This window comes from Cibotium barometz, chromosome 61, assembly GCF_041138505.1.
Source record: "Cibotium barometz isolate CiBa-2024 chromosome 61, ASM4113850v1, whole genome shotgun sequence".
Taxonomy (NCBI): Eukaryota; Viridiplantae; Streptophyta; class Polypodiopsida; order Cyatheales; family Cibotiaceae; genus Cibotium; species Cibotium barometz.
Genome location: NC_141106.1, coordinates 23,465,987 through 23,477,575, shown reverse-complemented (window position 1 = coordinate 23,477,575; position 11,589 = coordinate 23,465,987). Strand labels below are relative to the sequence as shown.

Sequence of the window (11,589 nt, the reverse complement as noted above, 5' to 3'; positions counted from 1 at the left end):
GGGCCAACTCCGGGCCTTACTAACGTCTCCGCCATCCGGCTACACAAGCACAAGAACGGGGCAGCGTCAAGGCAGGGAGAAGTTGTACCTGTACCTTAATTTAACCAAGATAACAATCCATTTACTCACTAAACCATATGACTAGGATCCATGTCACCTTCTTTAAGAAAACAATCTTTTTCACAAAGATTTTAACATTTCAACTTGAGATTGCGATAAGTCATTCTTTATTAAGGCATATGCTATTGCTTAAAAGAATACAAACTTTAAATGGTAAATCAATCAAATAGATCACTGTAACAATCAATAGAGAAGCCGGGACCATACCTCAACCCCTAAGAATGATATGTAAATAAAAAACAAAATATGTATATACCTTATAGAAATTTGTCGTTTATCTCGTTGTCCTTGCTTGTCAACAAGAGCTTTAGAACTTGACATATGAGAATAGAGACTTCTAATACCTTGTCCTTTGATTGAAATCATCCAATAATCTCCAAGCTTTATCTCCTCTTACTCATACTGTGATTCTTCTCTCTTTCTAAGATCTATGGCAAAATAGCCTTCTCCTATAGGGCTACGGCATACTATTCTTTCTCTAAAAGAAAAGCTATGGAGTTTTGGTCTCTTCCTCTGAAAGACTATAGCAATCTAAGCTTCTTTTCTGAGATATTAGATAAGAATGAAGAGATATATGCATCTCAAACTCTAGGATTACCTTGAGGCTACTTGCTGTCTTCTCACAGTTTTCTCTATGTAAAGACCCTGACAGAAACAGCAAACTGTTTCGGCCATAACTCTCTGATAAAAACTCAGAATATAGTCATATAACCAGTCAAAAGAACGGGAAGGCATCCGGTCTACAAGCCAACGCGGGCAGAATAGGCAAAAACGTCTGTATATAGCCGCAAACGCACCATCTTTAGAAACGCGTTGTTTTTCCACATTTTTAGTATGCATGGACTCTAAATGTGTAAATGTACTCTAAATATGACCTCTTATCACCTAAAATCGAAATTCTATTTTTGGGGATACTTATCTCTTAATAGAACTATTCTTATGTTCTTATTTCTTTTAGGATTTTTGAAGCTAATATTTTTATTCTAACACTTTTCTAATGTTTCTAGCCTTATTGTCTCACTCTTTCTAATTACACTCTCTTTTCTTATTGAAATCTATATTAAAAGAGACACATACATACATGGGGGGGACGTTACAGGAGTGCTCTATGATAGTGGTGCCAAAAATGTAAAGGCTTAGTTAGAGCATAAGAATCCACTCTACCTCTAACTCTAATACTCTCGTGGGGATCTTTTCGTTAGACGTGAGCTCAAGACATGCTCTAAGAGCTCCACACCTTCTTGGGTAGCTGGTTCTGCTTTCTCCCATGAGGATTGTCGTTACACTGCGAGTCCTCATCCCTCCTCTTACATCACACTACTCACACAAGCTCAGTAGCATGAAATTAAAAAGAAGGTTTGCAAGAGGATTAACAAGAGCAAGACTCAATTACACGATGGAAGACTACATTGCATTATGAAAGAAATTGAATTATCTACACGACTATAATTGTTCATATCAACTTAAATTACGGCCGACCAAGTGCGACCAAGTGCCTTACTACTTATACAACACTTAATCTCATAATACATGTGTGAAGTACATTCACTTATTGCCACGCGCCCTTTGAGCAAGAATCGCCATAAGTATTCCGTTGAACCATTATGGATGCTCATCCAAGTTGTAGATATATACACTGTTGCTTCATGGCTTAAATGTACATCCTTTTAGTATGTTTCTCTTTTCTCTTTGATGTAGGATATTGGTAGTAGCAACATCTGTTAATTTCAAAATGGATGAACAACATAGCCACATCCTTGGTGGCTAGTATCTATATATTTGTGCACCAGACTCGCCTCATTGGTCTATGAATTTCCTTGTGTTTGTGTGCATGCACGTACACGCATGTACCATGAGCAATGGATAGGCTTAATATATCCCACTGTGTCATGTCATCACAATGGTTGTGTTCAAAGTAGAAGACGAAATGTAGTAAAAGACCTACATATGGTCTAGATGCTTAGAGCCAATTCAATCCCTTGAGTAAATATGGCATTCCATTTCATGATAGAGAAAGACAAATGTTAATCTCACCTGAGTGTACACAAGCCAATATGTATTTTGAGTAGACATCCTCAACATGAGTACATAACCTATGAGACCTTCAGTTGGCCAATACAAACTGTTTTGAATGTTTAGGACATTGAGTTTCCCAATGAGTTAACGAAATTTATGTACACAGATGATAAAACGACAATGTATTCCCAAGTGGGTCCAATATGGCAAAACCAATTTATAGCATCCATTAATTGAAGTGCAATCGAAAAACCATAGTATGACCATGTTTAAGACAAGTTTGCTTGCTGTACACTAGTAAACTAGGTTTGATCAAACGTTTTTCGCTATCTGGAAAATACTCTTTATGATGATGTAACTAGTTTATACACTAATAAACTACATTTGATCCAATGTTTTCCGGTATGTGGAAAAGACTCTTTATGATGATGTAGGTTTTACATCGGACATCCCTATAGATAATGCAAGTAACTACTTTTCTCTCACAAAAGCAAGGAAAAAAAGCAAAGTGGGTGGGTAACTCTCATGCCTTGTGAGGCTAACCACGGTGTAGACAAGGAGAAGTGTATACATGATATATGAAGAGCCGTGTATATATATAGTGTACACTTTTGAGATGAGAGAGACCTACCTACCTTAGAAAAGGATCGGTGGAGGAGAAAATGGAGAAGCCAGGAACCTGTCGCCCTGACGGGAACGACGTCGTAGTCTTCGTCATGAAGTCGTTCCGATTCGACGATGTTGTTCCCCGGCCGATTTCTACAAAGTGATCGCCCCAGATGTCGTACAACACCACAGCTTCATGATCACCACGATAATGTGGAGGGTGGGAGGAGGGCGTTTCGTCCTCGCTGCTGCTGCTACGCCGTTGCTGCTGTTGGTGGTGGCGCATTGCAGCGGAGGAGGAGAGTGGCGTTCCTGGAGCCCGAGCATGAGGGGCAACCACGGACGTGGATACGAGATCGGGGCTGGACATGGACGCGCTCATCCACTTCCTCTCAGCTTCTTCCACGCTCATGCCCTCATGAGAAGACCTTCGACTGGGCCCCGGAAATGTAGCAGACGCTGTCAAGGTAGCAGCTCTTGTTGTTGAATTTCCACCACTCTCTTGAGCTCTGCCCCACTGGTTTGTCTCTCTTAATTTTGCTAGTGCTGTGGTCTCCAATGCTTTGCCACCTCGCATGGCGCTGGTGGGCATTCCCCTTGTTTTTGTTTTTGTTTTTGCAAGTGAATGCTTGCCCCATGCAACAGGGCCTTTGTTGTCAGCAGGATGATGCCACTGAGACTCGGTGCTTTTATTCTTGTCAGACAGCATTGCCAATGCAACAGGGCCGTCAGAGTGTTTGTTGTCGGCAGGATGATGCCACTGAGTCCCATCGGTGCTTTCATTCTTGTCAGACAGCATTGCCAATGCAACAGGGCCATCAGAGTGCTTGTTGTCGGCAGGATGATGCCACTGAGACTCGTAGGTGCTTTCATTCTTGTCAGACAGCATTGCTAATGCAGCAGGGCCATCAGAGTGTTTGTTGTCGGCAGGATGATGCCACCGAGACTCCGTGCTTTCATTCTCGACAGCCAGCATTGCCATGGTGTGTTTAGCTGTGGTCGTCTTGAAGCAATCCTCTACAGCTGCAGCCGTACAACACTGTATGGATGTGCTGGAACTGGAAAGCAAAGGGCTCACAGGTCTGCATGATATATTCCTTTTTAGAGGTGAGGAAGGGATCGACAAAGGAGAATGACTTCTGCTATGACTTCCATTTTCTACCTCTGGACTGATGCCATTCTTTCTCCTTTTCCGTTTTCCTTTGTCTGTTTCCTTGTCTGAGAGAGCTGCTGTAGATGGCATGGCCTCTATTTTTTCCAATGGTCTCGTAAAAACCATGGGGGAGTTGATTCTTTCTTTTCTCGATGAACATGCCTTCGATCTTGATGGTGAGGTGCCCCCTGCTGGATTCATCATTGAAGATGGCTTGTTACAAGGACGAGCATGAGTGAGATTTGCTCTCTTTCCTGCCATCCTGTTGCTGAGACTTGCAGAACCGTTGTTCTGCTTTTTGTCACCATCATCCCTTCTGGTGACAGGTGCCATTGGTTCTCTTACACTTGACATTTTCGTCCTGTATAATAACTTTAAACTGCCTATAAAAGTCATTGCTGCAGGTACAATATCAAGTGCTCTAGTGAGACTTGACAAGTTGCCACTGTGCCCGCCCTCACCATCAGTGCAGCCAAAGTCGATGCTTACATAGATTGAAGACCTTTTGTGCATGCTTAGCCTTTTATCATCCTGAAAATGCATACTTCCTTGACCTGAACTGTGGGAGAACCTGGATGTATTGCTTGCTGATGGCCACTGATTTGCATCTGACTCGATTGTGCTTTCTTGTTTAAGCATTTTTCCAAACACTAGGAGTACAAGGAAGAGGGCCACTGAACAGATCTGAAGAAATAATCTCTTGGCTTTTGAAAGTAACTGTGCCTTCTGGCAGAAAGAGAGCATGTTTTCGGGAACATTTGCCTTGAGAGTCACAGAAAGCATGCCAGTTGAAGTTACAAGCTGAAGATCTCCTTCAGTGATCCCATTTGTAAAATCTGGCTGATATGAAACAAGCAGCTTGGCAGATTGCCCTGGTGCAAGGTAGAAACCACGGAAAGAATCTATTTTGAACCCATGTGACCCACCATTCACTCTTGTTAGCATTAACGAATCCACTTTCAAAGGCAAACTCCCTGTATTTTTGGCTAAGAATTCTTTAGATGTGTGCTGATGGCATGCATAGTTGGCACCCCTGTCATCAAACAGTTTATCAATGTGCTCCTTTAGTGTCTTTTGGGTGAAGAAAGGCAAAAAGCTGGAGTTAAGATCCAGCTCCAATGTATGGACGACAACATTTCCATCAAAAAACGTAAGACCTGCAGAGCCCCCATATCCTTGTACTGTCATCCATTCTAACCCAGTTAGATTGTTTAGTATGATAAGGTTGCCGCTCCATGCACACTGCTCATGTGGATGAAAAATGATCGGACCTATCACATCTGTACTATGGGGTAGCAAGACCGCCTTGATTATAGCGTCCCCTGTTATGCTGAATGTTGGATTCTGCATTTGTGGGGCCTTTAGGCTTTTGACATCACTACAATCCTGGCATTTCTGAATTTCACTGTTTGAATGTTTTGAATCGCAATGCATTACAGGCATGCCTTCGCCTTCTTTACTCATTCTTTCAGCCACAGAACTTAACAAAAGCTGCACAAAAATTGGCTTGTCACTAGGATTTCTCACTTGGATCCATTGCTTATCCTTCTGGCCAACTGGAGTAACTGGAAATGCAAGCTTAGAAGCTTGAAGAACTGACATTTGATCTGGAATGATAGTGTTGACGGTCGATCCTCCTTGCCATAATGCTTTTTCAGGTCCCAGAGTCAAAAGCTTGTCCAGAGTCTGCATCATAACCAGCACAACAATCAGTGCTCCAGTTCAACATCATTAACAAATAACACAATTGACAGAAGGAAGTGTCCTCAATCTTGTCATGCCACTTAAATTTTTTCAAACAGAATCATACAAAAGGACTTTTGCAAGAAGATTTTTTTTAAACATGCTACATAGATAGACCCGCTGTGCAGAACTACATGCAAATATGTCCTATGCCTTAGCTCAAAAAGACATGATGGTCTTTTTTTAAAAGAAGAAAATATGAGTGATGTAAAAGGCATCAAGTTGGCTCCAAGAGTGATTTCTACAAGCTCTCAACACAGGTCGACGTGTGGTCTAGCTGTCTTTGGCAAGCATTTTCATATAGAAGAAGATAGGCAACAGTGTGATTGCCAAGGAAGGTCTCTACAACTTTGCATGAAGGAAAAAATGAAAGTCCAAGCATTCAAGACACATATGTCCATATTGGGGGAAGGCCAAACCAAAGAATCACATTTGTGAAGTGACAAGGTCATGATCACCGGAAATCACAAAGCAAAGCAACAAATTGGACAAGGCTGGTTCGCCAAGGATAGACATATTCAAAGAAAAAGAAGAACAATCAGAGTCATTCAAAGGCATTAGCCTAGCGGTTAGAGCTATGAACCCCTATCTGAGAGGTTGTGGAATCAAATCCTAGTACCATGTGGGAGCTTTGGGGATTCATGATGTCTAATGCATGCAGCATGCATGTGGGCAGGGTGGTCACCATACCTGTGCGCTGCATGTCCAGTATGCTCTTCCCACCTTCATCCTTGACAATCACGCAACGACACCACTCAAGTTAAATCATGGACATTGCATGCACAGGCGCGCGCGCGCACACACACACACACACACAAATTTGCACCGCATGTCTAGTGTGCTCTCCCCACCTTCATCCTTGACATTCACGCAACAACACCACTCAAGTTAAATCACAGACATTGGCTGCTGACCTGCAATTCTTACCAAAAATTCCAGGCAGCTCACTTGTGGGGCTTGTACACTACCTTCAATGGCAACTACTTGGAAGGTTAGGACCCCCTTTGTGGTACTCAGGTGTGTGAATGATTATATTCAGATGAAAAAAGAGAAGCCCTGTTGTCCTAAGAATGGGCATATTTGTAAGGTTTTGACTACCCAAGGTTTTGAGATTCTCGGTCCATTTCTCAAACTTACAATGACATGTTTTGATTATATTGATTTCACTCTCAGACGCCTGGAGGCATGTTTCATGCAAAGAAATCAATGCTTTCAAGGATAAAGGGTTTGCAGTACTATTGATTGCAAAAAGGCAGTACTTACTTCAGAAACTTGCATTTGAACTGTAGACTGGAATGGTTGATTGAGAGGGCACAAAGGGATTCTTTCATGGAGAACATCATCTCGATAGGAGATACCTGTATTACAACATTTATCACTTATAATCTAGACCAAATCTGTACCATAGTCTGATTTCTCAAAATCAATTAGGTGTGGTAATATCATTCATTGTGTGTAACTTTCTCTCCTATTGTGACATATGCATGCAAATACCTATTTTGTGAACCATTAATCCACTTTTTTAGTTCCTCCATCAAGACTGTCCGTTCAAATATAGAAATGACTGCAGCTGTTACACCCTCACCTTGCATGGGTATAGAAACTCCGCCTGCACTTGTCTGAACCACTAGCAAGCCTTCCACAAGATCTACAATTGTGGGCAGGAAGATGACATAGATGGTCATCATTCCCCCAGGTGGTAAGATAGTCTCCCGGAACCCTGTTGTAGAGAAGTCAGAGTTTGTGCTGTAGGGTTGGAACACACAGAAACTGGAGTCATTCCATGTGTTTACGATGGTCAAAGACCTTTGTGAAGAAGTGAAGAGTGGTTGATGGCCCCACTTCAAAATGGGAGAAACGCTTACAACATTCAGCGACTCTGCCACAAAGCCATGTTGTGGCAAATCTAGCATTTCTGAAGCAAAACAAGCAACACCTGAATTCCTAGACTGCCAAAGCCAGCCTTTTTTGCCGATGTCATCTGTAGAAGTGCTCTCTCCCCTTGCTTTTGCAAAAAGAGTGCTATCCTGATTGTCCTCAATGGTTGGCAAAGGTTTGGAAACCTGAGAGGCCCCGGTTGTTGGTCGTTCCTTATGATTCTCTCTTCTTACGGGGCTTTCCATGAAAATAGAGGGTGACAGATGCCCATACACGTCTGATGACATAGACAAAGAATCCCTCTTCTCTGGGTGCTCTTTAGGATCATCACCCCTCGCTGACAAAGGGATGCACAAGGCCAATAGAACGAGGTAGAAGAATTGGCTTGCACTCTTGAAGTTCACTTGACCTTGCTTGCAGTAACCATGTGTGAGATGCACCCTGCGATTAGAAAATCAAGGTAATCAGCATAAACTCATGGTGGTTATGTAATCAACAGAAAAAATTGCGAAGGGACCCGACAATACAGCTTAAACATAACGAAATCTACTCCATTTTTGCTGAGAAAGATGAAAGCAACACCATGTTTAGAATCCAAATGTCCAAACATTTCACCTTCTCATTTCAGAATTCAAATGTTTCTTAAGGAGGGCGGTGATCAGTAAACAAGCTCTTATGAAAATAGGGATTACAGCGAGCTGGGTGTATAGGAGAGAGATGGACATCAACTGTTGTGTGTGTCTCCAGGGAGAGAGAGAGAGAGAGAGAGAGGGAGGGAGGGAGAGAGGGGGGGGGAGAGAGAGAGAGAGAGAGAGAGAGGGGGGAGAGGGAGAGGGAGAGGGAGAGAAGGGGGGGGGGGGAGAGAGAGAGAGAGAGAGAGAGAGAGGGAGGGAGAGAAGAGGGGAGGGGGGTAAAAATTGCTTGCAGGAAAGAAGGTGGAACAAAAGCAGGATTTCTTAGAGTCGTTGGATTGCTTTCTTGCAATCTCAGAGGACCTTCTATCCAAAAGCTTACAGAAGATCGCACAAGCCATGAGGAGGTTGCACCCAAATTGTTGGTTTGTGAGAAGAAAAATCGCAAGGGAAGAAGATGGGTTGACACCTAACATGATGAAAAAATGGGTTCAGTAGGTACCCATGCGCAGAGTGAGTGTAGTGGGATATCGCTTGCGTTGACGGCCGGAGCTTATTAGCGAGGATTGAAGTAATGCCCATTCAATCGGATAAGGCGAGGCGCCAAGAAGGGTGGTACAGAAGAAGAGCAGGCTCTCGAGTGGAGGAGGGGCTTGAAGAAGCGTGGATTGGACGCGAACTAAAGGGTGGAGAGAGAAAGGGAGAGAGAGAGGGGAGGGTGGGCGATATGGAGCTATAGTTAGTTGACAGTCTTTTGGCAAATGGGCGAACCGAACCTAACGGTGCTACTTTCGTTAGAGAGAGAGAGAGAGAGAGAGAGAGAGGGGGGGGGGGGGGGGGAATTTCATCATCGGAGTTGTCGCGACGACCAAAACGAGGGAGGGGGCAGCAGGCTAGCAGCATCATCAGGCAGAGCGCGCGCGCGCGCGCACACACACTCTCTCTCTCTCTCTCTCTCTCTCTTTTCTTGAGAAGCCCGGAGGGGAGATGCACAACACTGCTGCACGCGAGTGGTATCTTCGCGGTGTGGCGGAACCCACGTCGACACGCCGTCCCCTTCCGCTTAGCGTAGCCTGGCACCGGCAAACTCTCTCTCTCTCTCTCTCTCTCTCTCTGAACCATTCCAAGGAAGAGAGACTCGCCTCTGCGTCAGTGCCTCCATCATGGGCCCTCGATGTGATGAAAATTAATTTTGATATAATATTATGTAGACCTCAAATCAGGAATGCCCTCTTTTGACCCGTCGTTTCAACACAGGCTTCAAAGCTTCTTGGGACTGTTGCTACAACAGAGTACTACGACAATACCACCACCACCTGCCTTTCTCTGCCAGTTGATTGAGAGCGCACAAGAATCAAGATGACGCACTAGCTTGGATTCCATTCTGAGTCCAAGTTGGCACGCAAGCGAACGGAATCTATCCAACTTGCTAACACACTTGTTTTCATTAAATAAACGCACGGTTCTTTTTCACAGCACTATGCTCATTGCATACCCTTCAACCGAGTGCCCGCCCGTGCTCATGGATGAGATCTTCTTTCCCGTCCATCCCTATCCCCAATTCTCACATCCTCGATTCTAGGAGGAAGTGTGTGAACGAACCCACAAAACCACCGCCCACCATACACACAAACTAACTATGTAAAGAGACTATGTTAAGAGTTGTCACCATTGAAACCCAAAGGGTTTGTTTTAAGGTTTCCCTCTTAACTTCAACAAGCGGGCAAACTTTAGAAGGCATTTGCTATCTTGAACTACTACAACAATCAATCAATGCAAGGAACTAGAGTATCCTAGTGCTTCAATCCAAGGAACTAGAGTATCGAAGAGAAATTGCGCTTCTCCATGCAATGGTATAAAAATTGTGCTTCTCCATATGCAATGGGCAGTCTACCCTTCACCAATCTTATCCAAACTTTGTTTTGTTCTAATTCTTCTTGTCCATGCAATTGACAATCTACCCTTCACCAATCTTGTCCCAACTTTCTTTCTTGTTGCATAGTCATTACCTAACAAGTAGGTGTAAGGCTAATATTATTATGCAAGTATGTAAAGACCTTGTAACACATAGAGTCAAGCACCTCCCCTAAAATTATGCTTAGTTTTCTCTAGCTTACTATACTTCAAGTTAGAAGAGCAAGATTTAGAACCAAGTAACTTTTCTTAAAACAAGTGAAGTTTCACAATAAGCTTGCTCTTTAGGCTATTAAAAGATAAAGAAAAAAAAGTAGTTAGCTCGCTCTTTAGGCTATTAGAAAAAAAAACTAGTTAACTTTAATACCTTACTCAAGAACATACCTTTTTCCAACAACAAAAAAGTTCAAAAGATGATGTTGTATGTGTGTGTGTGTGTGTGTGTGTGTGTGTGTGTGTGTACATTTTGCAAATTAATAATGTAAGTTTATATTTGGAATAGATGAACATGCATGTGTGTGTGTGGGTGTGTGTGTGTACATTTTGCAAATTAATAATGTAAGTTTATATTTGGAATAGATGAACATGCATGTGTGTGTGTGTGTGTGTGTGTGTGTGTGTGTGAGAGAGAGAGAGAGAGAGAGAGAGAGAGAGAGAGAAATTCTTTTATAATCTATAAGGCAAGCTTCAAATTCTACACAAAAGATGTGATGGAAAGAAACTGTCTTTCTCAAGCGGCAAGCTATCAAGTTAAAAAGTCTAAACATCCTTAATCAATGAAAGAGATAATATTGTATACATTTTTAAACATGTGATTACTTTTGTATTATTCAACATTGAAATCTTCCAATACAATATTCATTTGGCATTAAAAGTGAGCAAGGCAAAGAATATATTCAAAATTATTTGGGGCTATGCTTAATTGGACATATGTGGTTGTTTGGAAAATACATAAATGATATGATTTCCTTGTTGTAGGAGGAATACAATAATGATATAGTGCAATGCCACCTAACAAAAGTAGGTGTGATAAAAGGGCAAGTGGGAATTAATGAGCGTACATTTGAACAATATGCCTCACGTCTTGGAAAACAATGAAGCATGAGCCAATTAGCTACCAGTATGAATAGAGGAAACGTCTTCTAGAATGGTGACTAAGCAGAATTGTGTGTCAACATAAAGTCCATTTCAGAATTAGCCATTAGTATAATAGTCCAATTTACCAATAAGTGCTCAATAATACCCCGATGTTGTATAAGTCAATATATGCTTGTATGTTATGGTTTCTCTAGCCCAGATTGTGAAAATCAAGTGTAAGGATTGTAGTCCTTTTGTAATAATCTAAAATGGAAGTATATTCAAAACAAGAAATGTTCCAACATGCATCACCCTACTGACGCCACATACCCTTTTACCAATAGTTGTGACTAAAATGGAGCAAACCTGAAAGAAAATGAATAAATGCATGTGTGTGCCTTTGCATCAAACCAAAATCAATTGTGAAGGTGTGGAAATAGCTTTTTAAAT

At 42.3% G+C, this 11,589-nt stretch overlaps 1 protein-coding gene across 4 annotated transcripts; it reads right to left on the bottom strand.

The window, feature by feature from the left end:
* Positions 1 to 2,342: 2,342 nt before the first annotated feature.
* On the bottom strand, positions 2,343 to 9,116 carry LOC147604689 (uncharacterized). Of its 4 annotated transcripts, none has more exons than XM_086795020.1 (5): positions 8,651 to 9,116; positions 7,224 to 7,957; positions 6,902 to 6,996; positions 6,329 to 6,368; positions 2,343 to 5,581 (listed from the first exon to the last, which is right to left on the bottom strand). In XM_086795020.1, the coding sequence occupies exons 3-5, from the start codon at positions 6,979 to 6,981 to the stop codon at positions 2,768 to 2,770; spliced, it is 2,934 nt and encodes a 977-aa protein (XP_086651146.1). In that variant the 5' UTR covers positions 6,982 to 6,996; positions 7,224 to 7,957; positions 8,651 to 9,116; the 3' UTR covers positions 2,343 to 2,767. The 4 variants fall into 4 exon arrangements, with proteins under 4 accessions (XP_086651146.1, XP_086651147.1, XP_086651144.1 ...); XM_086795021.1 differs by having other exon boundaries at positions 8,132 to 9,090; XM_086795018.1 differs by lacking the exon at positions 6,329 to 6,368.
* Between the last annotated feature and the right edge of the window lie 2,473 nt (positions 9,117 to 11,589).

Bases quoted from the DNA above. Each gene is read 5' to 3' on its own strand.
- LOC147604689 (XM_086795019.1), bottom strand. From the start codon at position 8,241: ATGTCCATCTCTCTCCTATACACCCAGCTCGCTGTAATCCCTATTTTC. The intron at 7,958-8,131 runs GTGAAATGTTTG...TTCTAATCGCAG, and splicing joins TTGAATTCTGAAATGAGAAG to GGTGCATCTCACACATGGTT. The intron at 6,997-7,223 runs GTGAGGGTGTAA...GTTGTAATACAG, and splicing joins AGTTTCTATACCCATGCAAG to GTATCTCCTATCGAGATGAT.